The sequence below is a fragment of the Pezoporus flaviventris genome, unplaced genomic scaffold (assembly GCF_033815535.1).
Source record: "Pezoporus flaviventris isolate CSIRO_AGI_PZ_B2104156 unplaced genomic scaffold, CSIRO_AGI_Pfla_v1 ptg000063l, whole genome shotgun sequence".
Taxonomy (NCBI): Eukaryota; Metazoa; Chordata; class Aves; order Psittaciformes; family Psittacidae; genus Pezoporus; species Pezoporus flaviventris.
In genome coordinates, this window is record NW_026892611.1 from 11869975 (window position 1) to 11897530 (window position 27556).

A 27556-nucleotide genomic window follows, 5' to 3' on the forward strand; every position below is an offset into this window, starting at 1 on the left:
CCGAGGCTCACTCAGCTATCTGTCACCGCCAGCATGAACAGCCTCATGTGAATGCAGCGAAGGGAAGAGGGATCCGTGTGCTCCTAGAAATTAACAGCTATAAATGTTAAAGTTTTACTTATTTCCTAGTCCCCATTTCCTGGCATATTCCTCTTCCAGTGAGCATCCTGAAAGGTGCCATGGTACCCTACAAGCTCCCAAGCTGTTCCCACACAACTCCTCTAGCTGGCAGCCGAGCAGCAGCACTTGCCCTTGCTTTTACTGAAAAAAGAAAAGCATTGAGACTTCATGTTAAAGTTGGCAGCTAATGCAGAGTCAAGGCTGACTCGGGGAGGTTTGTTCTCATGCTTGAATCGTTATCACTCCAAATACAGGCTCTGGTTTTGAGGTGCACACTTGCACACCACCACCCACTGCATGAGTGCCCACAGTGCAGCCTCTGCCCTCCCCAAGTACATGCAGACTGACAAATCCCCTCTAGGCTTCCCGCGGGATGGAGTTCTCCTCACCGCAAGGCAGCTTTTTGCACCTTTAATCCCACCCTCGTACAATGCCTCTGAACTCCGCCCAGCTTTCCACCAACCTTCACATCACACAGAGGCACCAGCCCTGGGCACTGCTGCCTTTGCACCACTGTGGGAGCTGAGCTAACTGGTACCTCCTCCTCCTCAGGGAAGTACCAGAGACCACCTTCTCCTGCTTGCTTCTAGCCATGCTTCTTCTGTTCAACATATTCATGAAGCCAGGCAAAACCCACCTAGGAGAGACTTCACACCCTTCTTCCTTGTTTCTCTGTTCACATAATGGACTGCTCCTGAGCAGTTCACTTCCTCTGGTAGATGTGTGGCCTCACCAGAAGTACAAGGCCAAACTAACCAGACCACTGTATCGCAGCCTCATCTCCAGTGTTCTGCACAGCACTCTGAGCTGCTTGTGCACTTCATCAACTTCTAGCTGCAAACTTTCTCTGGGTCATTGACAAGATCAATGGTAAGATCTTTGTGAGACCATTAACATCATGTCCCCCACAATATCCTGGGAGCTACCAATATGACATGGGTTATCTTGAGCTCATCTCCCTTCACAACTCAGCAGGAAAAGCCAAAGGCATTGTAGCTGCTGCTTTAGGGAACCGGTGTGCACAGCACGTGGGTGCCAAAGCTTATTGTAAATAAACGTCAAAGCTGCAACACAGACTCCATACACCAACCACAGACCCCCAGCCACCTGCAGTTTCTAGGTGCTGCAGGGATGACTCTGAGCCCCAGCGCAGGGGAGGCACCCTCCCCGGAGTCACCGGTGCCTGGCCTAGGGCGGGGGCACGGGCACAGGCGGGAGGCTCCGGTAGTACCCGGCGGGGTCTCCGCGGCCCAGCCTAGGTGGCCCTTGGCAGAAGGGGTGTGCGCGCCGCCGCAGCTCCTCTCCCCCGGCCGAGAGAGGCGAACCGGGCCCGCAGCTCCGCGCCCGCGGCCGGGCGTCCCGCCGGCGGGCACGGTTTACCGGGCCCAGGGGACGCCCACTGCAGTTCCCGGTACAGCGGGGGAAGGCCCAGCGGACAGGCTGCCTCAGCTCCGGCCTGGCCGGCGGAAGCTCCGAGGCCCGTTCCTTTTCTTTAACGCGATCCAGCCCGTACCCGAGGAAACACCTCGGGGCCGCCCCCGGCCACCCCGCTCCGCAGCGGGCGGCAGCGCAGGCCGGCGCGGGCCCTGAGCCACCGCCCGCGCAACCGGGCCGAGGCTGCGGGCTACGGCCGCCGCCTGAGCGGTGCCGCCACCGGGCCGGCAGCCGCCCCACGCACACAGGCCCCGGGAGGCCCCGCTCACCGCGCGGCGACGGGAAGGAGCGGGGCCCAGCCCGGCCGGCTGGCGGGAGAAGCCTAAGGGGCGCAGGCAGGGTCGGGCAGGGGCAGAAGCGGCGCTCGGGGCCGGGGACCGGAAGGGCGGACCGGCGGGGGGGGCAGGGGGTGGGGCGGACGGGAGGGGGCACCGGCAGGGTCTCACCTGGCTCCGGCCGCGCCACTCCCGCCTCTGCCGCGTGCAGCTCCGCGCCTTGCCCCCCCCACCGACCCGCGCGGCGCAACCAATCAGCGCCCGGCGCCGCCGGCACCGCCGGCCAATGAACACAGAGAACGCGTCCCCGCCCAGAGCCTCGGGCAGGCAGGGCACGCCCGTAAGCCTATCCCGTGACCCGGCGCTACGCGCGGCGCGGCGCGGGGCGGGACGCGGCGCCCGGAGCCCAATGAGAAATCACAGCGCGTCCCGCCGCAGCCAATCGGCGGCCGCTTCACCCTTCCTTCAGAAAAGGGTGGGCGACAATAACCGGGGAAAATGACCACCACGTGACCGGGTCGGCATCCGCAGCCCGCCCTCCCTCCCCCCCTCCCTCCCTCCCCCCCCCTCCCTCCCCCCCTCCCTCCCTCCCCCCCCCTCCCTCCCTCCCTCCCTCCCTCCCCCCCCCCCCCCCCTCCCCCCCCCCCCCCCCCCCCCATCCCTCCCTCCCTCCCCCCCTCCCCCCCTCCCCCCCTCCCCCCCCGTCCAGCCCCGCGGGCGGCGGGAACCGGTCACGGCGCGGTCCGCGGCGGCGTCTGGTCGGTGCCCACGGCCGCCGGTTGCACTTCACTGGCGGCCCCGGGGAGCTCGGTCCCCGCACAGGCCGCGGCCTCTCGCGGGGTGCACCACAGGAGCCTTCGGTTCAGCCATGGCCGGCTGCCACTAGCTCCCCTTCCGCGTGTCCCAGCTGCTCGTCCCTGCGTCTCACTGTCGCGGGTGTTACTCTCTCATTCCCACCCAGGCCTCACCCCACACTCAGCCCTGCTCATACAGCTATGGGGCAACCGCAGGCTTTCATAGTCCAGCTGTTAGGTTTTGGGCAGGCAGCCCGTGTGGGGACAGGGATGGAGAGCCCTCGGGTGGACCCGGACTCTGCTGCCCGAGGTGGGGTGTTGCCGCCAGTGCCTAGACAGGGCAAGAGGAAAGGATGAGCCGAGCTCAGCTTCAGAGAGGTCTGGTGAGGATGAAGGGGGTGTTGGTCCTTGGCCACCTCTGCTGGGCTCTGGGACTGGGGGCTGCTAGCGGAGCTGCACCGTGCCTGGCTATGAGGGGTGCAGGAGGGCTGGGAACCCCTTCCTTGCCCTGCGGGAGCTGGGTGCTGCTGGGCTGGAGACAGTCACACTGTGTGGGTGCCCCAGTGTGAGCTGAGCATGCCGGGAGTGATGCAGAGAGTTGACCAATGTACAGGGGGGTTGTACAAGCGGGTTAGAGGAATTTCCTTGCTTAAACAAAAGTATTGTCTGTTGTAAATGCCTGCTAAGCAGAACAAAGACACCTGGTCCTATTGATAAGGAAAAGCAGACACTTGGTTCTATTGATAAGCAGCTATTGATAAGGAAAAGCAGACGCCTGAATCTACTGATAAGGGGGACAAGCAGATGGTTTATGGCTGGGATACCGACCAAACCCTAAGGCCATATGTGAAGACTAAAAGGTGAAAAGTGCAAGAAGAGGAAGACTCATTTACTTCATCTTGAAGACTCCTACCCACAGGAGGAAGACTCAGTAACTTCATCTTGAGACCCCTGCCCATGACCAGAGGGGGCACTGCGCAGGTGCAGAGGACCTTCTGGCTCATTATAATATGAAGCCGGACTAGGACATGAATATGTATAGGCGTGTTGTGCAACCTTATGAATATACATAACTTTAGAGAATAAATGTAGATGGAAACAACACTGAGGCACGCATGACTTTGAGGAATTATCCCCGTGCGACTCAGTGCTGAATAAAGCATACCTACTTTACAACTTTAACGAGTTGTGGAGTCAATCCGCACATCAGGAGGACGTCTGAGCGTGGCTGCAAAGGACACGGGGTCTCTGGCCCCAAGGCACAGTGGGCTCGCAGGACCACAGGGGCTTGGCAGGATATGATGACAGCCCTGGGATGACAAGGCCCCAGCTGCAAGGAAACAGGAAGTGAAGCTCTGGACTTCCACTTTCACTTTTCTCCCTTCCCTGCCACCTCCCCAGAAACGGACTCATTTCAGGACTTGAAGAAGCCGGGACAGCTTCTCCTGTCTGGGGGTGATGACAGGTGCGTGCGACCGCCGGTGCTGCGGCTGCTGGTGGTGGGATGGGGTCCTGCCTGAGCACTGCCAGGGTGCTGCTCATCACCTGCTCACCCGGGCAGGCCCAATGCACACAGCATGGTACATAGGCTGGAGTCCAGCACATGGCGTCCCTGAGTAGCTGGGCCCTGCTCCTTGCAAATATCCCCTGAGGAACTTTCTGTGGGTGTGTGGGAAAAGAGGGAGATGGGAGATGGCAGGGGAAGGAGGGGAATCACCCAGGGCGATGGCAGGGGAGGGATCAGCAGCTGGGAGGGGGCAATAAGGAAGGGGGCAGCCCCTGGGGGAGGCAATGGGGAAAGGGGGACAGCAGGAGGGGTGTTGAGGAGGGGATCAGCACCTGGGAGGGGCAATAGGGAAGATGAAGCACCCAGAGCAGGCAGCGGGCACTGCGAGGGTTTGGGGGGGGGGCTCTGGGCGCTGATGGGTCCACCCAGCAGACAAGCTGCTCCTGAATGTGCGGCTGGACTTCGTGGAGCGTGCGAGCAAGCCACTCATCTCCGGACTGCTCGATGAGCTGATGGCCCGAGGGGTGCTGAACCAAGAGGAAGTGGAAGAGGTGCAGGATAGGTACACGCTGCGCACAGACAAGGCCCGCTGCCTCATCGACTGCGTGCGCCTGAAGGGGCCCCGTGCAAGCCAGATCTTCATCGACAGCCTCCAGAAGCGCGATGGCATCTTGGCAGAGCAGCTGGGCCTGGCCACTGATGTGGGTGAGTGTTGAGGGGCTGTGGTCTGTCTCTGACCTTGCTGGGGCTCCCATTGCCTCCAGCAGGATACTGGAGGAGGCCTGGCCCTGGTGAGTGTACAAGGCCTACAGGCAAGGAGCAGCTGAGCACCCCCAGTGTCACTGCTCTTTGGCACTGAGTCCCCCTTGCATACAGTCAGGACAGGGCTGTCAGGGGTGGCCATCCCCAGTGGGGCTGAAAAGGACCCCCAAGGGGCAGTGCCTGGCTCTGCTTGCCTGTACGTGGCCTGGAACAGGCCCCTCTTGCTGCAGGCTCTTCCCGGTGTAACTGGAGGGCTTTTTGCTTGCAGGGCCCTCAGGTGTGCAGCTGGCTTCCACCGGCCCCCTCATTGCCATCCAGGGCCAGCAGTGGATCCGGCAGTGTTCCCTAAGCGAGTACCAGCACATCAGGGCCACAGAGGGAGACCAGGTGCTGTGGGCAGAGGAGATGAGAGGAGTGCTGGAGGGTGGCCCAACCATCCTGCTGGAGTAAGCAAGGGCTTACCGAGAGGAGCCAGGGTCTCTGCTGACCCAGGAGCAGGGCAGGAGATGTGGGGAGATGCCCCAGGGACGGGGAGATGTGGATGCTGCAGCACTGGACCTGCTCTGCTATTAGCTGCCTCGCAAGGAAAGCCCCTGCACCCAGCCACCCGCTGCTGAGTGCTGCCTCCCTCCATTCCCACAGATCTATCCCCTCTATCTGCCGCGGGAGTTGCGAACCCGCAGGGCCCTGCTCATCTGCAACATTGACTTCGAGCACCTGAGCCGGCGGGTTGGGGCTGAAGTGGATGTGCAGGGGATGAGAGAGCTGCTTGAAGGACTGGGCTACGTGGTGGACATCCACCTCAACTTATCTTCTGAGGTAAAGGGCTGTACAAAGCAGCTGCCACTGGCCCCAGGAGTGGCGCAGGGACCCTCCTTGGGTGTGCTGGTGCTGGGGGACTTGGGGACCTGGTGGCAGTGGCTCCTGCCCACAGCTGGTGGCTGGCTCTCCTGATGTTCCTTCGTTGTGCTGGTTTGTAGGAGATGGCTACGACCATGACTGATTTTGCAGATCGCAAAGAGCACCACACCTCTGACAGCACCTTCCTGGTCTTCATGTCCCATGGGGTCAGGGCTGGGATCTGTGGGACCAAGAGCAGAGACGAGGCCACAGACATCCTCTCCCTCAATACCATCTATGAGAAGTTCAACAACCAGCACTGCCAGGCGCTGCTGGGCAAACCCAAAGTGGTCATCATCCAGTCCTGCCGTGGAGGTGAGTCCCCACCACAAGGTGCCTGCAAGTGGCCATGTGAGCGCCGAGAACGGGACGAGGTGGGGATACCCCATCATCACTGATATCTGGCCCTGCCTTCCCAGGCAAGGTGGGCTCTGTGCTTGTGAGCGATGCTGCAGACCTCTCCGTGCCTGCCTCCAGCTCTGCTCACACCACCCGTGCGACAATGGAGGATGATGCCATCTTTGAAGTCCACCTGGAGAGTGATTTTGCCACTTTACATTCCTCCACACCTGGTGAGCAGCTCCTGGAAGTAGGTGCCCTGCCTGGGGGGAGGCGAGGGCAGTGGGGATTCCTACTCCTGATGCCATGGGTCTCCTCCGCATGTCCTCCTCCTTGGGCCTCCATCTGGTGCCTGCTTGAGCATGCTCCAACAGCCTCTGGAGAGGGCAGTGTCCTCCAATGCTAGGGTATGCAGCTGCTCCAGGACACCCACAGATCCCTCTCAGAGCCACCAGGGCCAGAGCTTTGTGCCCTGCCTGCCTTCGTTTGCCCTGGCTCCATCCCTCCCCATCAGCTCTGCTCCTTCCCCAGCTGATTGATCTTACCACAGTGGCTGCCCAGGGCAAACTGTCTGTTCCTGCTGGTTAACATATGTCTCCAGGCTGTGCCAGCTGAGCAGCTGGCGTAGCTGGGAGCATGGGAGGGCAGAGAGGCTGGAAGAAAACACATCATTCTGTCTTCCCTGGGGTGCCCTGTCCTTTTCCATGTTGTGGGTTGGATGAGCCAAATATAATGATCTTGGAGAAGGCACCTGCCTCCTGCTCCGGCTCCCAACGATAATCACAGTTGCAGCGAGAGATACCAATGAAGTCACACTTGGGCATCTCCTGTCTCCCCAGATACTGTCTCCTGGAGATCAGTAACAGGATGCATTTTCATCCAGCACCTGATAGAGCAGTTTCGAAACCATGCCTATAACAGCGACTTGGAGGAGCTATTCCGAAAGGTGAGGTAACTGCAGGAGTGCCGGCACATGCAGCTGTGCCAGCCACCAGGAATGCTGCTGGGAGCAGAGCTCAGGCCAGGCCATTTCTCAGCCCTGGGGAGCAGGCTCTGTCCACAATGTGTCTGGTTTGGCCAGGAAGGTCAGCTGGATCTCTGGAGGCATCATCGTCTGCCACATGGTGGGCACGCATGAGCCTGGTGTGCTGGTGCAGCCCTTGGTGTCCCTTGAACCACCACACATGTGCTTGGAGGTGCCCCTGGGGATGCCTCCTGACACCCTTCATGCTTCCCATGCCTGGAACAGACCTTCTCTCATTTCTCCCCACTGTCATTCTCATCCCAGGTCCAATATTCCTTTGGAAAATTCCCTCGGCAGTTGCCATCGAAAGAGCGAACTACAATGCTCAGGAAGTTTTACCTCTTCCCAGGCCACTGATCTCCTGACTATGGTGAGTCTCTTCACCTCACACATCTGTGGCAGTCTTTTGTGTGTGCCCCACACCCAGTACCCAGCCAGCATGGAGGAGGGGGAGGAATTCCCCATTGCTCCTGGGCTCCAGAGCTCATGGCTGGATACCCAAAGGATTTGTGTGCCAGTAGCTGGGGCCAGGCAGCAGCCTGACCCCATCCCCATCTCCCAGCTGGCCACAGCAGAGGAGTTCTGAAGGAACTCCTTGCAGTAGCCTGTGTCTCAGGAGCTTTCTCAGTCTAATGTTCTTCACAGGTGAAAAAACAATACACGGACAGCAAGTGTTTGAATTGGGAGGTAACAGCAGAGAGCTCAAGGCTCTGCTCCAGAGAGGCACTTCTTCAGAAAAGGAAGGACCAGAGGGAAAGCCCAGAAAGAGGAAATCTCTAAACCAGCTACTTGTGCCCCTTTGCTAGGCAATTGCAAACAGACCTGGAATAAAACAGTCCTTGGTGTGCTATCGTCCCTTCCTTTTGTGGCCTCCAAACCCCAAACTAAGCAGGGAGCATCAGACACCTGACTCTGGAGCATTGAACACAAAGCTGGTCAGTGTTTCTCTTAACTGTCCCCAGAGCCTGTCCCCAGTTGCAACAGAAGACGATCCATCATCCCCAGAGCTGCCTCTGCCCCATCACCTAACAAAGGGGTTTCACAGCAGTTGGCTCCGCGCTGCTGCCCACAGGCCCATGGTGGATGGTTGTTCTGGGCAGCAGTGGCTGCTTTTGTGTTGCCTTCCTGGGAACACTGAGCAAGCAGGAGATGGGAAATCGGAGGGAGCTCAGGGAGGCAGATGTGCTCCAGCGGAATTTTCATGCTTCCCCCTTGCAGGCTCACAGCATCCTCCTGCTCAGGAGGAAGCTTCCCCCACTCCTCCATCCTCCTGCTACCCCGACAAGGAGGAAGGATGCAATTCCCTCTGGAAGACAAGAAACCCTCAAACCCATGTCTTACATGTGCTGCTCCCACAGCTTGTGGTGTTACAAGCCCAGCCCAGTTGTCACCTCCCAGAAGCATCACCCCATATTGCTGGGACACAAGAGCCACTTCCTGTGCCCACCAAATGCTCCCCATCTTCCACAGCCAGACCCAAACCATTTGCTGCCTTGGCACGGATTCAGCTTTATTGCATGTTCTGCAAAGTCAACAGCCAGATCACCAGTGGTCTGGCAGCAGTACAACAGGGTTCTCCTGCCCCTGCCCAGTGCTTGAGGTACCCCAGTGAAGCCAGTGCAGACAGGACAGGCTGCGCAGGCAGGGCAGTGTCCCTGGACTGTGTCATCCCCTGTCCCTGCAAGGTGACAGGAGAGCTCAGTGGGATGGATGTGCCTCTCTGTTCCAAGTTCAGGCAAAGGACTGGGCTGCAGGTGGGCAGCCAGCACAGGCTGAATCCCTCCTCGCAGAGCCCAGAGCCCTGCAGCACTGCCTGGAGCATCTCAGGACCCACATGGGGCTTGCAGGAACCTGGTCCCAGCACTATGGTGGTGGCAGGAAATTGAGGACAGCAGTGATGAATTCCCCAAATTTATCCTGATGGACTATGTGGCCTGCCCCTGCAATGTACTGGATATCAGCTTTGGGGAAGAGGCGCTGGATTTCCGGGTAGTCTTCGGACCTGCAGGACAAGGGAACATGCCATGGGAAATGTGGTGAGAGGCCCACCCAGGTATCTGCCCTTCCCCTCCGTAGGCAGAGGGGTCCCAGGTCTGACCGTGTCCCACTCTCTGCTGGGAAAGTCTGGAGCTGCCCTCAGGTTCCCTCTCACTCTCCAGTGCATTTTTGTTATCACTGGCTGATGGAGGCAGAGAGCTCACTCCAGAACCTTCCCCATCTCGGGGGCTTTCTCCCACCCTTGGCAGCTGCAGAAGAGCACACAGGGTGGAACCACTGACCTCGCACTGCTTCTCTCCAGCCCCACCTGATATAAGGTGAGTCAGATCCTCCCAAGAAGAGTGCAGGGCCAGGATACGACTTGTGGAAGACGGGGAAGTTCATGATATCTACCAAGTGCTGGGAAATAGCGTCCAGATTCACTCGCCAGACGTAGTGGCCCTCCACCTCTACCAGGTTGGTGAGCAAGAACTGCCTCAGCTGCGCGTGCTGCCACAGAAGGGGATCACACACTCTCCAGTAAAAGCAAAAAGCCCTCAAGCTGTTCTGCCACCCTCCATCCTGCCCTCCACTGCCTTCTCCCATGCTGTCATTCCCCTGTGGCCCCACAGCCCTGGTAAGATGTCTTCCAGCTGCCCATGATTGTGTCATGATTCTAACAGAGCCTTGGGCGACATGGTTTAGTGTGAGGTGTCCCTGCCCATGGCAGGGGGGTTGGAACTAGATGATCTTAAGGTCCTTTCCAACCCTAACTATTCTATGATGGAGTCCTGTGGGCCTAAAGCCTTGTGCTCTGGACCCAGAGATGGGCTGGGAGTAGAAACCCCATCCATGGAACAGAATTTCCTACCTGGACCACCGGACGCAGCTGATGGTCAGCCAGCTGGCGGGCTGCAGAGCGAGACAGACCATCCGGGATCTTCACTGACTTCATAGCAGAGATGTAGGCAGAGAACTCGGAGACGGGTGCGGTTGAGGTGGGACCAATGTCGACAGAGATGAGGCGCTCCACCAGGTCTGGCTGGGGACATAAACAGGGCAGACGGATGCCAGCTGGGAGCTCCCCAGTGGGATGGGGCACAGGGCTCTGCTCCCAGCCGGACTCATGGGAGGTTCTCAGCTCCCTCCTGCCTTGGCAGAGAGCTCCACATGCCCTTCCCTGATTCCCTGTGTTTCAGCGTGGGGAATCTCCAAGGTCCTGCAGCTGGGCTTACAGCTCTGAGCAGGACAGCACCCCGACCCTGATGGAGAAAACCTGCCTCTGTAGACAAGCAGCCCTCCCTCCCCCGGTGCCAGCCCCCTTCCTACAGCCCCCAGCCCCGAGCACCCTGCTCCTGCCGACCCGCTGCAAGGCCAGGGTCATGGCCGTCTTGCCCCCCATGCTGTGTCCCAGCAGGATGCACTTGGTGATGCCCAGGCGAGTCAGGAGGTGCTGCACGTCCAGGCTCATCACTTCATAGGTCATCAGCGCGCTGTGGGGGCTGCTGCCGTGGTTCCGGGCGTCCAGCGTCAGCACCTGCCTGGGCAGGGGCACGGTCACCGCCGTCCCCGCGCCACCCCCGCGCAGTGCCCAGCGCGGTCCCCTCCTCACCGTGCCGCTGCCGCCGCGCACCAGCGCCTTGGCCACCGCGTGCAGGTTGGCGCGGCTGCCGAAGAGCCCGTGGAGCAGCACGAGGGGCGCCCGGTCCGCGCGGCCCCGCTCCTCGCCGTGGGACAGCGGCACGGAGCTGCGGGGAGAGCGCGCTGGGGGCCAGCCCGGAGCCAGGGCCCCAAGCTGCGGGAGCGGGGTTCGGCCTCCAGAGCCCCCCCTGCCCCGCGCGCGGACGGGAGCTTACGTCACCACGGAGCGCGCGGCGGGAGGCGGGCGGGGGCGCAGCCGCCGCGGCGGGGCGCGGGCTCGGGGCAGCCGGCGGAGCAGCATGGCGGCCGGCGCGCAGACCGTGACGCTGTGCGTGCCGGCGGCCCCGCCCCGCCGCCGGGCGCCCCCTGGTGGCGGGAGGGCGGCCACACGCCGTGCCCCCGCACCGCCGATCCCTGTTGCCGCCGGGCAGCGGGCGAGGGGTTCTCGCGGGCAGGAACCCGGCGGGGCCCCGAGGGCGGGAGACGCGGGCTCCCGTTGCTCGCTCCTGCCTTTTCCCGGCCGCCCCCGCCGGCGAGGCCGTGCAGGGCAGCAAATCTTCCCGCCGCGCCCGCGGGCAGTGCTTTCCCGAGAGCCGCTCCGAGCCCCCGGGCGGGCGCAGGGCGGGCGGCGGCGGCGGCAGCCGCTCGGGGCCTGCTTACCGGGCCCCGCTGCTTGCCCGGCCCCGCTGCCTGCTCGGGCTCGGGTCCTGCCCGTGCACCTGCGTCGCTCCTTCCCCTTTGTCCCTGCCCGCTGGAGCGTTGCGAGGCCGTGGCCGGGCCGGGCGGTGGGAGCGGTTGTACACAGGCGGCCTCGCCCCGCCGCGGCTCTTGGAGGGGAGGGGGAAGCACCCCGTGTTCCGTCTGTGCTGCCAGACTTTGGACCGCGCAGGCAGGGAGTGCCGCTGCCCGTTCCCCTCCCGCCCCGATGGCTGCCGGAAAGCTGCCCCAAATGGGCGGAGGGGGGCAGAGACCCCCGAGCCGGGAGGACAGCCCCGTCCCCAAACCCGGTGCTGCAGTGGAGCTGCGGTGGCAGAGGGTGCGGAGTGGCTGCTGGGGAACTGGATCCCGGTCCCCCTCCCGCACCAGGTGGGATCTTACCCCCTCACTCCCCAAGGATACTCGGGCTACCAAAACAGGACACGTTTATTGACAAATGTAACCGGTACAGAACAACACGTAACAGGGACAGACGGTGCCCGGACGGCAGCAGTAAGGGGGGAGGGATACCAAGGAGGGGGGGGGGGGGGGGGGGTGAGAGCACCGTTCCCATCCCTATCCCCATCCCTATCATGTCCCGTAGGTGTGGGCAGGGGCACACCGGGCGCCACTCTTCCCGCCGACCCGAAACTGCCTCTTGTTTAACCGAAACCGTCTCTATTTACACAGCCCGGCCCTGACCCAGCGGCCGTCCCCGTCCCCTCCTTCGTGCCCCCCCCTCCTGGTGCCTCTGTTTCCTGTCCCCACGGAGGGTGATGAGGGTCCCGGGGAGGGGGGTGGGGAATTTAGGGGGGTCCCGAGGGGTCTCAGACATAGTTCCTCTTGTCGTAGCTGGTGACAGCAGAGCGCGGGGCGGAGTAGGCCACCTTGCCGGTGGTGTACCTGTCGTCTTTGGGGGGGCAGGAGCAGCACAGCAGGGACCCCCCCAGCAGCAAGAGGGCAGAGGCTGCCCAGCCCACGTAGAGTGAGGCTCCCAGCTCCCGCTTCTGCGCGTCAAGCACCAACGGGTTGTAGAAATCCCGAATGATGGTGTTGGCCGACCAGGAGGCAGGGATGAGAGTCATGATGCCGGAGAGGATGAATATGACGCCGGAGGCGATGGTGATCTTGGCTTTGGTGCTCTCATCCTCTACGCAGCGGGTGCACTGGGCGCCCACAATAGCCACCAATAAACCGAGGACCGCCAAGACGATGGCCACCACCAGGAGGGCGCGGGCAGCTTGCAGGTCCTGCGGCAGGGCGAGCATGGAGTCGTACACCTTGCACTGCATCTGCCCCGTGCTCTGCACCACGCAGTTCATCCACAGCCCTTCCCAGATGATCTGGGCCGTCACAATGTTGTTGCCGATGAAGGCCGTCACCCTCCACATGGGCAGCGCACAGCAGATGATGCTGCACAACCAACCCAGCACTGACAAGGCCACACCGCTGATCTCCAAAGCCATCGACATGGTGGATGGTTTTGCTGCCGTACGCCGGGCGATGGCGGAGGAGAACCCACGGACCGAAACCGCACTGCTCTCCGGTTGCTGCTTGCGGTGGGAGATCAGCTTACACCTGGGTGCACCTGCACTTATACAGGCTGGCGGGGCCAGCTCCAGCGCCCGCCCCGGGTGGGGTTTCACTGCTGGACGCTCCTCTCCTGCTTCTCCGTCATCGTCACCATCACCTGCGTGTCCCACACCCTCCCCTTTGTTTGCAGAGATGGCGCCAGGTTATACTGGAGAAAGGCGGGAGGGGGGGCAGAGACGCCACCAGCCACAGCTGTCCCCCTGGTTTCAGGGCGATGGCACTGCTCATTCCGACCCTCTGAAACCCCTTCCTTAGGGATCTAGAAATCCCTCAGCTTTGCCATTCCCCCCTTCCCCAAGGAGGTACTGGTGGGTCATGGTTTGGTGTATTTCTGGGGCTTTCTTATCAGTGCTCACGTTTAATAGCATGGCTGTGCAAAGTGCAACCTCTTTGCCTTTCAGCACAGGAGCACCCATGGGTGCTTCTTGTCAAGGCAGGGTGGGAGCTGGAGGGCGTCCCCTCTGCCCAGCCCCCCTCCAGCTCCCACCCTGCCTTGGCAGGGAGTGCTGGTGGGAATCCCCAGGCAGATGATAAATATCTTTGCTCATCCTGCTCACATCTCATGGGCTTGAAGGAAGCTGATAAAGCACGTAACTGCCCCGGCAGCGTCACCCCGAGCAGGAAGGGAATCAAAACCCACAGGGCAGGTGCAGGCAAGGCTGCCATAGTCACGCTCCAAACATGGCTCAGGGGTGCATGTGTGTCCCCCCTCAACTGCCCCCTCCCCCCCAGTCTTGCGTGTTGGTGGCAGTTGTGGTATTCCCAACACCCCCTGCCCCCAAGGAATGTGGTTGCTGGACATGGGCTTGTTGCTGCCTGCACTAAAATCTCCCCTACAACTTATTAACTACTCAAGAGCATGGTGGGATCCTGGCAGCCCTCTCTTCTCAGGCACCGATGGGAGAGCCCCACATCTGCTTGCCTATATCCCACAGCAATCCACAGCCAGGGGGCTCGGCTTTGGATGCCCCACAGAGCCTTAAAATCCCATATCTGGCTGGGTCAGCTGTTGTCACCCCATGTTACCCAAGCACCCTGTATTCATCCCCTTCCAAAAACCTGTATCTGACTTACACCAGTATCTGACTTACACCGTCCTGTGACTCCATGTCCAGTCAGGTTAGCCTCTGCCAGCCCAAGGCAACCCAAAACCATCCTTTGTTTGGCCAGGTGGGCTTCTGCCACCTGTTTGTACTCTGATCACCTTCCAAGGGCACCTGAAGTCCCACCCCAGCCAGCCAGGGCTGGTGGCTGTGGGGGTACCCATATGTGCTGCTGAAGTAGAGCCCATGCAAGCAGCACCCAAGGGCCTTGTGCCCTTGTTACTGGGGTGGTGCTGGGGGTCCTGGCCCTTGGGGGGCACCTTGGGGTGCCCATGATGCTGGTGCTGCCAGAAGGTGATGGTGGGTATATCAGCTCCATCACCCCCAAAACTGAGTGTGATCTGAAGTGGCCGAGGGCTGCCAGGTCTGCAGGCAGGAGTGTGGGCAGCAGCCCCAGGGTGCGATTTGTGCGCAGGTGCAACACCCCCCGCCCCCCCCCCCCCCCCACACACACACCCCCTCTGCCGGCGGGGACACCTCAACACACAGACACACAGACAGGTGAACAGGCTCACGGCGGCGGTACGAGTGCACACATGCGCACCCCACGGTGCGCACACAGTACACCAGCACATGTCCCCAACTGCTGCATGGACATGCACGGCTGCAGGGTTGGGGGGCAATAGGGATACCCCAGGCAGGAGTGTGTGGTAGGGGGGCATACTGCAGGTAGGGCTGTGGGGCAATGGGATACCCCAGACAGGGCTGTGGGGCAGGGGGCAATACCGGTGGGTACTGCTGTGGAGCAGGGGAAGAGGGGAATACCACAGGCAGGTGCATGGGGCAGTGGGGATACCCCTGGGGTAGGGGCTACTTGCGCAGGGATGGGATGAGAAAGGGCGGGCAGCCCCCTACCCTGCAATCAGAGCCCCACACGCCGCGTCCTGGCTCTGGCATCCCAAACTGCCCAAACTACAGACTGCATCTGCCTGGGGCAGTGGCTGTCACCTGACTCACAGCTGAGGAAGGGGCAAATCACCCTCTTTCGGGGTGCCGGCACCGGCACGCTTCAGCTTGCATTCTTGTGGCTAGGAAACCTGCCTGCCGGTGTTTACTGACAGCAGTGGAGCGAGGCCAGCATCCCTGCAGGGGTCCTGGAGCATCCCCATCCCTCCTGCTGCAGTATCCCCCACCCCAGTGAAGCCCCTCTGCTTTTCTCCCACAGCTGGGAGGGGGTGGGGAGTTTCACCCGCAGCAGGTCCCCCAGCATGGGGACAAGGTGGGGTGACTGCATGAGAACAGGTTTGACCCTCATGATGTGGTGACCTTGGATGAAGCTCAGACCCAAGGGTCACAGGAGCATCACTGGTTTGGTGGACCTGTGCTGTGGGAAGGACACAGGCACTGACGGGGGAAGACACCTCAGTGCAGGCACCCCCATATCCCCACCGTGTACCCAGCACCCCAGCGTGAGCAGGAGGTGACAGCAGAAACTGCCCCGGGCACTGTGGGGCTGCGTCCTGCTCACGTGCACCCAGAATCGGCACAGGGTTTGGGGTGTTCCCACTCCCCTGTGGTCTGGGCAGTGACTGCGTGTTGCCCCCGGGGAGCAGGGCAGGGGCGGTAAGTGCTGCCTTGGCTGCTTATATTTCAGGCGTGGGGCTGCTGGCTCTGCCCCAGCCAGGGCACACAAGCCGCCCATTGTTGAAGCCCCTTTGGCGGCAGCGAGGAGCAGGTAAGGCGACTCCGACCATCAATGGTGTCTCTGTCTGCTGGCGCGGTGGGGATGGAGCTGAGGGCTGTGGGGGCTGTGATCCGGCGGGATGTGGCAGGGGGGTGGCTGCTAGCCCATGATATGCTGGGTTACCTGGAACCTCAGTGTGCCGGGGGCCTCTCCACCCCTATGGCTTCGGATCATTGCCGCAGCATCGCGCTTCTTCCGAGCATCGCCTGCAGGGGAACCCCCATGGCACTGCTCGCATCCCCTGTCCTGAGCCATGGCCATTGTCCCCCCCATCCCTTTGACAACCACTGTGGCAGCACTCGGGTGTATTTTTTTGCCATTCAGAGCCACTTGTTGCTCAGCAAATTGGGCTGGGCTCTGATTTTCGAAGTGACTTCAGGTTGAAGGTCCCGTCTCTTGCAGCAGCATCCTCCCAGGGACCCCACAGCTCCTGCTGCACAGCTCCTCTCCTGCCCCGCTGATAAGACTTTGCTTTCCCATAGTGGGAAACAGCCTGACTCCACAGATTTGAGCTGGTCAGGGGGGTTATGTTTGGCAAGGACTATTTTTTGGGAACATTGAGTCTCTGGGCTGCAGGTAAATAATCCCCAGCTGCTGGCAGAGGGGGAGGGGTGGTGGCCGTGCCTCACTCGGCCCATGTGAAGCCCAAGATCCTGGCGGATTGCTGCTGGTGAGCGTCAACTGCCTTTTCGGGACCTCAAGGTAGCCGGGGCAGAGAATCCATGCGTGTGTGCTGGGGAGTGAGTGGCTCTCGGCAAAGCACGGGTCTGAGCCAGAGCTGTGCATAGGTGAGGTGGGAATGTCCCCTGTGTCCTGGGTGGGGATGTCCCCAAGCCTATTGGCAGAGGATTTGTGCCCCAGAACCCTCTCCCTGTGGGGCATCCTCTGCCCTGAGCAAGATGAGGGTGGTGCAGCCTCTGCTGTGCTCCCAGTGATGCTGGGTTTAATGCCACCTCCCTGGCTGGGGATGGCCTCCCTGCCCAGCCATGGGGCTGCAGCATGTCCCCATCCCAGTGAAGCAGAGCCCATCAGTGGAAGGCGTTTCTTGGCCACAAAGGGCTGGTGGCCGATGTGCCATGACGGGAACTCTGTTGTCGCTAAACCCATTAGTGTTCAGTGGAGCAGGGATGGGAGCTCGGAACTCCTTCATCCTACAAATCCTGCTGGATTTGGGGCAGGGTGGGCATCCAGATGGGTGCTGGGGTAGGCACTGTGTAGCAAAGGCTTGGTATGGGATGAGCACTCCGTTCTGGGGTGTAGGAGATCCCTTCTGAGCAGGGGGCTGTAGTCCATCAGGACACGTGCCTGTGCCGTGTCTCCTTGCAGGTGCCGCTGGACAAAGCTGGGGTGAATGTCCTGCATGATGCACCAGGCACGAGCAGCCGGGATGGGGCTGTGGGGCTGGTGCCCATGCAGTGATGGCCCCAATGGCTCTGTGGTGCCTGGTGCCACCAGTGCTGCATCCTCTGGTTCAGTGGGTGCTGGGAACAAGGTGCTGGTGCTGGGATGGGATGCTGCCCCAAGGGTTGGCTGTTGCCTCTGTCCCCCTCCAGGCCTGCGTCCATCTGTCCTGCTGGTGATGTGGGGCTGGCTGTGCTGGCTGGTGAGTGCATCACCAGGGGACGTGGGGAAAGGAATGGGGACTGTTTCTGGGTGGCAGACGCCAGTTTGAATATATGTCACGTTCTGGCTTTAATTACAGTAATGGGATGTTGAAGGGCCCTGCTGGCGCCTGCCCTGGCTCTGAGGGGGAGCAGGAGCAGCTCAGACCTTTGATGCACTGCATGCGGGGAAGTCCCTGTCCCCACCTTGCTATTTGTCCCCAGCCCAGAGGCATGTCCCCATGTGCCTGTGGGGACATGGCCCATGCACGCTGCACATACACGAGGGCGCGTGCCTCTTCAGCCCAAAATAATGTGGTGGTTATGGCAGTGCTGGGAGGTGAAAGCCATGCTCAGCCTCAGGCCCTGACAGGAGTGCTCTGGAGCCTGCATATTAAAAGGAGCCCTTGACCACGCGGCTCCGGCCCTGGGGTGAGAATGCTGGAATGCAAGCAATGCAGGTGCTCCAGAAGGACAGATGGATGGAGCATCCCAGTGTGCCTGGTGCCTGGGTGGCTGCTCCAGCACAGGTCAGGCAGGATGCTGCCTCGTCCCCATGAGTCAGGGTCTGCAGTGAGACCCGAGTGTCCCCGAGTGCCTGAGCTATGCTGTGCCTGCTCCCACTGCGCTGGGCACTGGCATCCTCACAGCACTGCAGTGCATGGACCACCTGGCTCATCCCGCTGGGGCACATTGCCCAGGGACATCCTGGTGTGAGCAGCAGCAGCTGCAAATAGCACAGCAAGTGGATCCTATCAGTAACGCCAGTGCTCAGGTAAACCGAGATAATCTCAGGCCCTCTTATCTTTTCCAGAGGCCCGGGGTTAAGCTGGGCTGGTGAAACATCAGCACAACCTAGCCAGCGGGTATGGCTGGTTGTACCCAAATGTACCAACACAACTGGGTGCCCCATCCCTGGCAGTGTTCAAGGGCAGGTTGGACACAGGGGCTTGGAGCAAGCTGCTCTATTGGAAGATGTCCCTGCCCATGGCAGGGGGTTGTAGCTGGATGAGATTTAAGGTCCCTTCCAAACCAGACCATTCCACCTTAAAGCCACCTCTGTCCCCTGCAGGCCTGACCCTTACGCCTGGCTGGCAGCCCAGGCAGTGCAGGCAGGGGGGTGCTGCAGCCCTGCCACCGTGGGTGTGTGAACGCCGGCTGGGCAGCGCAGCACGAGGTGGGATGTGTTCTGGGGTCTGGCCCCCCATGGCCCAGGACAGCGCTGCCTCTCCTCTGCGGGAAGCCGGCAGCTGCTCCAACCGGTTTGTGGGTCTGGGCGGTGACACCTCCTGCCCGAGGCCTGACGGAGGGCTGGGAAGCACTGGTGCAGGCGCCAAGCAACAAACAAGAGCTGCTTGTGTCCTGCCTGGGCATGGAGCCCGGCAGTGGGGCCTCGACAGCGTGCTGCTCCCTGGCACGGGGCTATGGGGGGGCAGAGATGGGATTGCTGCTGGAGCAGCTGCCCCACGAGCTGGGAGGAAACTGAGGCACAAAAGCATGAAGAGACCCTATCCAAGTGATGGGGCAGGAGGGGCTGGCAGTGATGTCAGAGACATCCTGGTGACTGGACACCAGCGTTTCTCCTTCAGCATCCCAGGCTGAGCCCTGGTGGCTGCCCTTGGCATCTCCTGCCCACCCGTGGGCAGCAGTGGGACATGTTCCCCTGCCTGGGTGGCCTGATCCCAGTCCCTGACATCCTCCTCCGCGGGAGCAGCCGGGATATTAAGTGTCATTGCTGCAGGGAGAAATGCAAGTAGAGGAATCCTGGGAAACTGGTTTTACCCCTCTGTCCGGTGCCGGCGGCAGGACGGCGGCAGTGGTGGTGCTCCTCCCTCGGCAAAGGCATATAATACCTGCCGTGGTCCCACAGCCGGCACTGCGCTGTGGGAGGCGGCCAGTGGTGCAGGCAGCAAGTGATGGCCTCCATGGGGCTGCAGGTGCTGGGCATTGCCCTCTCCGTCATCGGCTGGTTGGCCTCCATCCTCTGCTGTGCGCTGCCCATGTGGCGGGAGACAGCCTTCATCGGCAACAACATTGTGGTAGCCCAGATCATCTGGGAAGGGCTGTGGATGAGCTGCGTGGTGCAGAGCACGGGACAGATGCAGTGCAAGGTCTATGACTCCATGCTGGCGCTGCCGCAGGACCTGCAAGCCGCCCGTGCCATGGTGGTGGTGTCTATCATCTTGGCCATACTGGGCACCCTGCTCGCCATCACCGGTGGCAAGTGCACCAACTGCGTGGAGGACGACACCGCCAAAGCCAGGGTCATGGTCCTCTCTGGCATCATATTCATCATATCCGGCATCCTCATCCTCATCCCCATCTCTTGGTCAGCCAACAGCATCATCCAGGACTTCTACAACCCACTGGTCACCAACTCACAGAAGCGGGACCTGGGGTCGTCCCTCTACGTGGGCTGGGCAGCCTCCGCCCTGCTGCTGCTGAGTGGGGGGGTCCTCTGCTGCTCCTGCCCGCCCCGTGGAGAGAAGCCCTACTCTGCCAAGTTTACAGCCGCCCGCTCGCTGCCAACCAGCAACTATGTCTAGGAGCTGCTGCGCCTGCCTGGACCCGCCGAGTTGCGCCAGGGAGCTGGGACCCTCCTGGCCGGGCTGGGGACTGGCGGGGAGCCGCGCCGCTGTGAGGACGGGCAGACAGAGCTGCCTTTGTTCCACGGGGGATTGAAGCTGGTTCTTTAATCTCAGTTGAGTCGGGGAACAAGGAGATTCTGCCCTGGTTGCCCACCCCGGTGGGGGTCCCACTCCCCACACAGCGCCCAGCGCGGCATCTTCTCCAAGGCACCACCCGATCCCCTCCCTGGAGCATCTCCCGGTATCGGGGTGTGCCGCGTGGTGACGCAGCTCCCGGGGCCAGTCCTGCAGGTGGCACAGGACTCTCAATGGGTAAAACCTCCCCTGGGATGCGTCCCTCGTGGCGGGGTGGCGGTGATGGTGGGACGAAACCTGTCCCAGTGGTCATGGGGACATGGCGGCTCTGCAAACCCCGGCAGGGTTTTGAGGGGCAGCAGGGGCTCTCTCCTGCCAGTACCCTGCGTCGTGACTGACCTACTTTTAGGGCTTGCAGTGGCTCTACTGATGGGATTCTCGCAGCAGCTCCCTGGGGTGGGAGCATTATTATCCTGGGAGTGGGAAGGCAGTGGCTGGGCTGGGAGAACCAGTCAGGGAGTGGAGCAGGGCTTTGCACCCGCACAGAGTGGGAAGACTCCCCAGCCCAGTCCTGTGGGGTGCACCCAGCCCCTTGGTCCCGCTTGGCATTCCCCAAGTGGGGTGCTCGGGCCAGGGGTGGGTGGCTCATGGTGCTCCCCGTCCCTGCTGCCCTCCATCCCTTCCCACATTAAACGGCAGCTCCTCAGACCTCACTGTGCTTCGTTTTCTTTACCCTCTCCAAACCCGCCTTGGTGACAGTGACACAAATCCCCATCCCTCTGAGATCCCCAAATCCGCTCCCTGGAGCCTCCCACAGTGCTGACCCCTGCTCCAGCCCTGCCATCACCCACTGCTCCCCTCCTCACGTCAATGGGTGCCTCTGCGGCACAATGCTGTGGTGGTGCCGGTTGCGGCTGACACATGCTTGTCCCGGCAGGATCCTCCCGCCGAGCAGGAAGGTGATGGGCGCTGGTGAGGGTGGATTGGGAAGCACTGGCCCTTGGGCCATCCAACAGCCCTGGCTGGGAGCACCCCGGGGCTGGCGTGGGCAACGCTGTTTTGCTTATCTCACTTCCGGCACGGCAAGCTGTGCTGGGGTGCAGGCTTGGGAACATCTTCCTTCTGCATTGGGGGATGTTGGGATGTGGGGCGATGTTGGCTGCCTGGCTCTGGGCATCTCATCTGGGTGCAGGAGCTAGAGGACTCCCAGCTTCCCCATCTCTGGAATGGGAATGGTGCTGGTGGCTGGGTGGAAATGTCAGTGTGATGCTCCTGCGAGCATCCCTGCCAGGACCCAGAGGGACAGTGCTTGACCTGCTGCTGCAGGCAGGCATGCACCCCATTTTGGGTGTCTCTTGTGGTCCAGGGTCCTGCTGGCTGGGGAAGGATGCCTGGGATGGCTTCCTGTCATCCTGGCCCCCTGGCCTGCCTGGAGGCTGGTCTCCCTTTCTTGGGGAGAGTGACTTTAGTTTTGGTCCAAAAGGGATTTGTGGACCAGCAGAGGCAAAGTCCCTGGGTATCCATCAGGATGCCAAGGGATGGAAGGTGCTGGGGAAGGAGCGGTGCTGCAATAAGGAAGGAGATGTGGGAGAAACTGAAGCTGGGATCAGAGAAAGGAGGGTGAAACCTGCCATGCATGCCACAGGGTGTGCCAGGCTCAGCCGATACCCCACTGCTGCTTGGGGGTCATAAAAACTCTGCTGGCTGCAGCCACCAGGTGTGGGTGCGAGCACCCATGGGCGCAGGGCGCAATTTGCCCCATGGCAGCACTGGGCTCTGCTCCATGTGGGACTGTACAGAGATTTGGGCTGAGCCACGGTACACAGTGCCTGCGTGTGACTGTGCTGGAGCTATTGTTGTGTCCAATGTATCCCCCCTTCCCATAGCGCCACCCCTCTTACAGGGGTGATGCCTGCATGACCCTCGGCTCTGCAGCCTCTTCCTGGGGCTCTTGGTGCTGCTCCTGGTATAAAGGATTCAGGTATCGCTGAAAGCGCGGAGCACCACAGCCAGGCTCAGAGGCAGGCCTGACCTCTGACCCATTTCCAGCACCCCAGAGAGGAAATCCCAGGTCCAAAGGGTGCTGCAGCGTGGCTGCCAAGGGCAAAGCAAAACCTGCCCCTGAACAGGGAGCAGATGGTGTTGCAGTGAGGGCAGGGGCTGCCTGTGGCCCCCAGCGTGATGCTCATAGAGTCATACAACCACAGACTGGTTTGGGTCGGAAGGGACCTTAAAGCTCATCCAGTTCCAACCCCTGCCACGGGCAGGGACACCTTCCACCGGAGCAGCTTGCTCCAAGCCCCTGTGTCCAACCTGGCCTTGAACACTGCCAGGGATGGGGCAGTCACAGCTTCTCCGGGCACCCTGTGCCAGCGCCTCAGCACCCTCACAGGGAAGAGCTTCTTCATAATGTCTACTTTTATGTAATGTACCATGTCCTTGTCATGGCCAAGAAGGCTGAATCACCAGCGGTGGAGAAGGGCAGGGGCTGGGCATAGCAGGTCTTAGGTTAGAGCATGCCAGGATGGACACAATGAGCCCATCATTCTGCTCCCTGGAAGCCATCCCTTCCCTGACACCAGCCATGCACTTGTCCTGGCGGGGATGGGGCAATGGCAAAGGACTGCCCTGAGCTGCAGGGATATTGTGTGGGCTCCATGACACATGGGGGCTCCTGCATCTCGGCCTCCTCAGGACCTGAGTGCTTACTGCCACAGGTGTCCTCATATTGACCTGCAGCAACATCCCATGGTGTCCTCATGCCATCCTGCAGCAATTCCCCATGCTGTGGTGTCCCCAGGCAGGTCAACATGACCTGCCATCAATCCGTCATGCTTTCCTGCAGCAATTCCCCATGCCATGGTGTCCCCAGGCAGGTCAACATGGCCTGACATCAATCCCTCATGCTTTCCTGCAGCAATTCCCTATGCCATGGTGTCCCCAGGCAGGTCAACATGGCCTGCCATCAATCCCTCATGCCACACACATCCCCATGCTGGTCTTCAGCTGTTCCCATGCAGATGGGTACAGGATGCACCCAGCAGGACACCCCCTCTCTTTGGGAAGCCCCTGACTGTGGCCATGCAAGTGATGGCTGTGGCTGTCCCCACAGGTGCTGATGGCAACGGTGACGATGCAGTTGGCTGGGCTGATGCTGGCTGTGCTGGGCTGGCTCGGCTCCATCCTCACTTGCGCACTGCCCATGTGGAAGGTGACGGCTTTCATCGGCTCCAACATCGTGGTGGCCCAGGTCTTCTGGGAAGGGCTGTGGATGAACTGCGTGTATGAAAGCACGGGGCAGTTGCAGTGCAAGGGCTACGATTCCCTCCTGGAGCTCACCTCCGACCTGCAAGCGGCTCGCGCCTTGGTGGTCACCTCCATATTCGTGGCCTTCTTTGCCTTCCTCACCTCCATCTCGGGAGCGGACTGCACCCGCTGCGTGGATGACAAGAACACCAAGACCAAGATCTCTGTGGTGGCAGGTGCCACCTTTGTCCTGGCCAGCATCCTGCTCCTCATCCCTATCTCCTGGTCTGCCAACAGCATTGTCAGCAACTTCTATAACCCCATGGTGCCTGAGGCCCTCAAGAGGGAGTTGGGAGCTGCCCTCTACATTGGCTGGGCTTCCAGTGCCCTGCAGCTCTTTGGTGGGGGCATCCTGTGCTGTGCAGGACCCCCATCCCAGCAGGACCCCTACCAGAAGAAGTACAGAGCCGTGAAAACCTGCACCCCGATGGGCTATGCCATGAAAGACTATGTGTGAGCCACCGCGCCTGGGTACCTGCCCAAGGGACAGCACCACCATCCCCATCCTGCATAGACACCCCAGACCCTGCCCATGCGCTGCCTCCTCCTACCCATCCCCATGCTGCTGCACCCCCAGCACAGTCCTTCCCATGGATGCCCTTCCCTGGCTTGCAGGGGCTGTGCTTTCCAAGGGCAATAAACATCTTGGTGCCACTGAGGCTGCCTGGGCTGGTTCTGAAGCAGTGCAATGCGGGGAGGACATGACAACAGTCAGGCAGAGCGCTCCCTGCATGCTCCCAGCAGGGAAACTGAAGCAGGGAGAGGGTGCTGAGAGCCAAAAGGGGTATGGAGGGACACCAGGCTCCCAGAGCTCCATCCTTTTGGCCCTTGGAGACTGGGAGGGGACCTCAGGGAAAGGCCAACCCCTGCCTCCCCGGCTCATGGCTGCCCTCCCCACAGGGACCACAGCCCCATTGCTCCAGGAAAAATGTGCAGTGGCAGACAAGGGGTTTATTAAACAGCCAAGTGCAGGGATGGGGACAGCCACAACACCCAGCTGCCCAGGGGACAGTGCTGGGGACAAAGAGGGGGGAGAGGGAAGCAGGGCAGCTACCCATGAAGGGGACCCCAAGATCTGGTCGGGGTGGGGTGGGCAATGTGGAGGAATGACAAGAGCCATGGGCAGCATGAGTTTGGGAGGTTGGGATGCTCTGGGTGGGAGATGGGGATAGATACAGGCACAAGAGCTTGTGAGGGGAAGGAAGTAACCTGTTTCCCAGGGCCATGGGAACCGGACGAGCAAGAACAGGTCTGGAGGAACAGACAAGGGAAAAAAGAAATATCCCATCAAGAGATTTGGGTAAAAATCTTCCCAAGGGAGCAGTGGAGGAGGAAGAGTGGAAGCAGCATGGTGAGGGGCTTGGGAAACAGGCTGGGCAGGAGATGCTGGGCGGCTCCTCAAGTCCCTTCCAGCCTTATTTCCCACCCAGATCATTAACTACAAAGCTGTAGGAAAATGAGAAACTTAAGCAACTGCTGTAGGATGAAAGGCCGTTGTGGCACTTTGAAAAGTTCTCTGGCTGGGTGTTGTCTTGGCACAGCAGCTCCTGGTCTGGGTGTGGAGTTCTCCTGGGTGCTGGATTAACTCCTGGGGGTACAAGTATGGGAAACCACAGGACCCTCCTCCAGCAGTCCCCAGGTAAAGACCACGGGGGTCTGGGGTGGGGAAGATGAAGAAGTATCCAGATTTTGACCATGAGGGCTGAGAGGTGGACATGTGGGAGAAGACATCCCGAACTGGAGATGGTTCTGGACAGCCAGGTGGGTCTGTGAAACATCATGGCGTGGGGGACAGCACCTGAATGTCAGAGCCCAGGAGACCCTCCCCATGTTGAAAAGCAGGCAAGGTCCCCTGGGCCCAGACCTCCGGGGGAAGGAGCCAGGGAAGGAAATGCGGGGACTCCCCAAAACCGCTGTCACCCCACAGCAGCTGCCCTGCTCCAGGACTGGGTTTCACAAGGGGCCAAGTGCTCACCCCCAGCTCAGAGGCCGTTGGCTCTCAACCCTCCTCGAGGGGGGGCACGGGGCATTTCCGATAGACGTAGACCACACCGGAGATGTAGCCGGTGCCCTGGGTGCTCTCCTCCTCGGAGGTGGCCTTCTCCCAGCGCTCCACCTCCTGCACCAGCACCTTCTGCCAGGCTCCCTGCCTCTCCAGGTCCTCCAGCACCGCCTCCAGCTCTGCCTTGTATCGCAGGTTCGAGGGGTTGCTCCTGGTTGTCAGGCAGAGAAAGCCTCCTGCAGAGAGAGGGGACGGGTGACTGACGCTGACGCCGGGTGTTCCCTGCTGGGTATGGCTCCCCTCGGAAAGGGGGAGCACGGGGAGGCAGCGAGACCCTGCCAGGCCTGCGGGCAGGGGACAGGCAGGACGCCAGGCCTGAGCCTAGGCTGCTGTGCCCAGGAGTGCCATCTCCGCCTCCTGCTGCGTCCCCCTGCCAGCAGGCAGGACCAGGGTGCCACTGCAAGTCCCTGCCTGTACCCTGCCGCAGGGACAAGGCCACGTCCTGGATGCACGTCCTGGCTGCGCAGGGGGGCCAGCACCCAGCAGGGGACCAGGATCCACCGGGACTCGTGTCCCTGTCGTGGGGTCCCGGCGGGGAGAGGACAACGGGGGACACCCCCTCACCCGGCTTGGTGACATGCAACAGCTCCGGCACGGCCGCGCTCGGCACCTGCCCCTCGCCCAGGGCCCCCACAACAGTCACGGCGTCGTAGTGCTCTGGGGGGACAAGCGTGGATCACCGGGGGGACCCTCCAGGGCAGCCCGTCCCCACCGGTGCCGTCCCGTTACCTGCGGGCGCAGGCAGGGGCTCCCTGCCCAGGACGCACTGCCGCAGCTCCTGGTAGAGCCCCGTGCTCCGCGCCCGCTCCAGCATCCCCGAGCTGCCGTCCACCCCGTGCAGGCATCGGAAGCCGCGGCGGTGGAGCTGCGGTGACAGACGGCTCCGTTATCTCCCATCGCCGCGCCGCCCTCCCCATCCCCATCCCGGCCAGTACCTCCCGCGCTACAAGCCCGGTGCCACAGGCCACGTCGAGCAGTCGTGCCTCTGCGGGCGGCGCGGGGAAGGCGAAGGCGAGCGAAGCGGCGGCCAGGTGCGGTGCCCGGTACTCCAGAGCCTCCACATCCTGCGGGACACGGCTGTCAGAGGCGCCGGGGAGGGGAGGGGAGCGAAGAATCCTCCCGGCCCTCCGGCCCGGTACCTGCTCGTAGCAGGCGGCCCAGCCGTCGTACAGCCGCAAGCACTCGGGCAGCCCCACGCCGCCGTGCACCGCAGCCACCCGCTCCCGCACCGCCGCCGGCAGCCGCATCCCGCGCGCGTCACACGCCCCGCGAGCCCCATTGGCCCCCTGACCCCGCCCTCAGCACACCATTGGCTCCGCTGCCCCGCCCGCCGCTTCCGCAACCTCTTCCGTGCCGGATACGCCCCCCGCTCTCTATTGGCTCCGTGTACCCGCCCCGGCCACGCCCCCCAGCGCCCCTTTGGCCGTTAGAGGGAGCGGCGGACCTGGCGCGACCAAGTGCGCAGGGGGTCCGCAGAGTGTCCCAAGGGGAACAGGACCAGTGCCCCGGGGTGACAGCACCAGTGCCCGGGGGTGACAGCACCAGTGCCCCGGGGGTGACAGCACCAGTGCCCGGGGGTGACAGCACCAGTGCCCCGGGGTGACAGCACCAGTGCCCGGGGGTGACAGCACCAGTGCCCCGGGGGTGACAGCACCAGTGCCCGGGGGTGACAGCACCAGTGCCCCGGGGGTGACAGCACCAGTGTCCCGGGGTGACAGCACCAGTGCCCCGGGGGTGACAGCACCAGTGCCCCGGGGTGACAGCACCAGTGCCCCGGAGGTGACAGCACCAGTGCCCCGGAGGTGACAGCACCAGTGCCCCGGGGGTGACAGCACCAGTGCCCGGGGGTGACAGCACCGAGTGCCCCGGCGTGACAGCACCAGTGCCCCGGCGTGACAGCACCAGTCCCCGGGGGTGACAGCACCAGTGCCCTGGGGGTGACAACACCGAGTGTCCCAAGGTGGATTGAGTGCACCAGGGGATGTGCTGGTGTCCTGGGGGTATCACCAAGTGCACTGGGGGATGATCGAGTGTTTGTGATTATGGCACCGAGTGCGCCATGGCCACCACCTGCT

At 61.7% G+C, this 27556-nt stretch overlaps 7 protein-coding genes across 13 annotated transcripts in view; 3 read left to right on the plus strand and 4 right to left on the minus strand.

Moving 5' to 3' along the window:
• Positions 1-2060, minus strand: part of MTMR4 (myotubularin related protein 4) — a 56404-nt gene extending 54344 nt beyond the window's left edge. The window contains exon 1 of one of the 3 annotated variants that reach the window (XM_061470679.1): positions 2001-2060. The gene's annotated coding sequence lies outside the window, so the exon portion shown is untranslated. Of the gene's footprint in view, positions 1-1227; positions 1625-2000 lie in introns of those variants that run through there. The other 2 variants (XM_061470680.1, XM_061470681.1) reach the window with 2 other exon arrangements.
• A 1961-nt stretch (positions 2061-4021) lies between these two features.
• On the plus strand, positions 4022-8005 carry LOC133278149 (caspase-1-like). Of its 2 annotated transcripts, none has more exons than XM_061470650.1 (8): positions 4022-4088; positions 4560-4835; positions 5161-5279; positions 5535-5711; positions 5873-6107; positions 6212-6364; positions 6971-7077; positions 7420-8005. In XM_061470650.1, exons 1-8 carry the CDS (start codon positions 4082-4084, stop codon positions 7510-7512), a joined length of 1167 nt encoding a protein of 388 aa, XP_061326634.1. In that variant the 5' UTR covers positions 4022-4081; the 3' UTR covers positions 7513-8005. The 2 variants fall into 2 exon arrangements, with proteins under 2 accessions (XP_061326634.1, XP_061326635.1); XM_061470651.1 differs by having other exon boundaries at positions 4563-4835.
• Positions 8006-8900: 895 nt separating this feature from the next.
• On the minus strand, positions 8901-11796 carry ABHD11 (abhydrolase domain containing 11). 2 transcript variants are annotated; one of them, XM_061470654.1, is made up of 6 exons: positions 11778-11796; positions 10745-10880; positions 10496-10669; positions 10004-10174; positions 9461-9642; positions 8901-9157 (listed from the first exon to the last, which is right to left on the minus strand). In XM_061470654.1, exons 3-6 carry the CDS (start codon positions 10616-10618, stop codon positions 9019-9021), a joined length of 615 nt encoding a protein of 204 aa, XP_061326638.1. In that variant the 5' UTR covers positions 10619-10669; positions 10745-10880; positions 11778-11796; the 3' UTR covers positions 8901-9018. The 2 variants fall into 2 exon arrangements, with proteins under 2 accessions (XP_061326638.1, XP_061326636.1); XM_061470652.1 differs by lacking the exon at positions 11778-11796 and adding an exon at positions 10989-11074.
• A 232-nt stretch (positions 11797-12028) lies between these two features.
• On the minus strand, positions 12029-13325 carry CLDN3 (claudin 3). The gene has a single exon (XM_061470655.1). It carries the CDS (start codon positions 12939-12941, stop codon positions 12297-12299), a length of 645 nt encoding a protein of 214 aa, XP_061326639.1. The 5' UTR covers positions 12942-13325; the 3' UTR covers positions 12029-12296.
• A 5675-nt stretch (positions 13326-19000) lies between these two features.
• Positions 19001-20821, plus strand: CLDN4 (claudin 4). Its single transcript, XM_061470660.1, has one exon. The coding sequence runs from the start codon at positions 19367-19369 to the stop codon at positions 19994-19996; it is 630 nt and encodes a 209-aa protein (XP_061326644.1). The 5' UTR covers positions 19001-19366; the 3' UTR covers positions 19997-20821.
• LOC133278153 (claudin-4-like) lies at positions 20225-24068 on the plus strand. Of its 2 annotated transcripts, none has more exons than XM_061470658.1 (2): positions 20225-20350; positions 23226-24068. In XM_061470658.1, exon 2 carries the CDS (start codon positions 23232-23234, stop codon positions 23874-23876), a length of 645 nt encoding a protein of 214 aa, XP_061326642.1. In that variant the 5' UTR covers positions 20225-20350; positions 23226-23231; the 3' UTR covers positions 23877-24068. The 2 variants fall into 2 exon arrangements, with proteins under 2 accessions (XP_061326642.1, XP_061326643.1); XM_061470659.1 differs by lacking the exon at positions 20225-20350 and adding an exon at positions 22307-22917 and having other exon boundaries at positions 23062-24068.
• A 288-nt stretch (positions 24069-24356) lies between these two features.
• Positions 24357-26742, minus strand: METTL27 (methyltransferase like 27). 2 transcript variants are annotated; one of them, XM_061470657.1, is made up of 5 exons: positions 26621-26742; positions 26417-26545; positions 26211-26346; positions 26046-26138; positions 24357-25657 (listed from the first exon to the last, which is right to left on the minus strand). In XM_061470657.1, exons 1-5 carry the CDS (start codon positions 26726-26728, stop codon positions 25419-25421), a joined length of 705 nt encoding a protein of 234 aa, XP_061326641.1. In that variant the 5' UTR covers positions 26729-26742; the 3' UTR covers positions 24357-25418. The 2 variants fall into 2 exon arrangements, with proteins under 2 accessions (XP_061326641.1, XP_061326640.1); XM_061470656.1 differs by having other exon boundaries at positions 26417-26742.
• Positions 26743-27556: the final 814 nt, after the last annotated feature.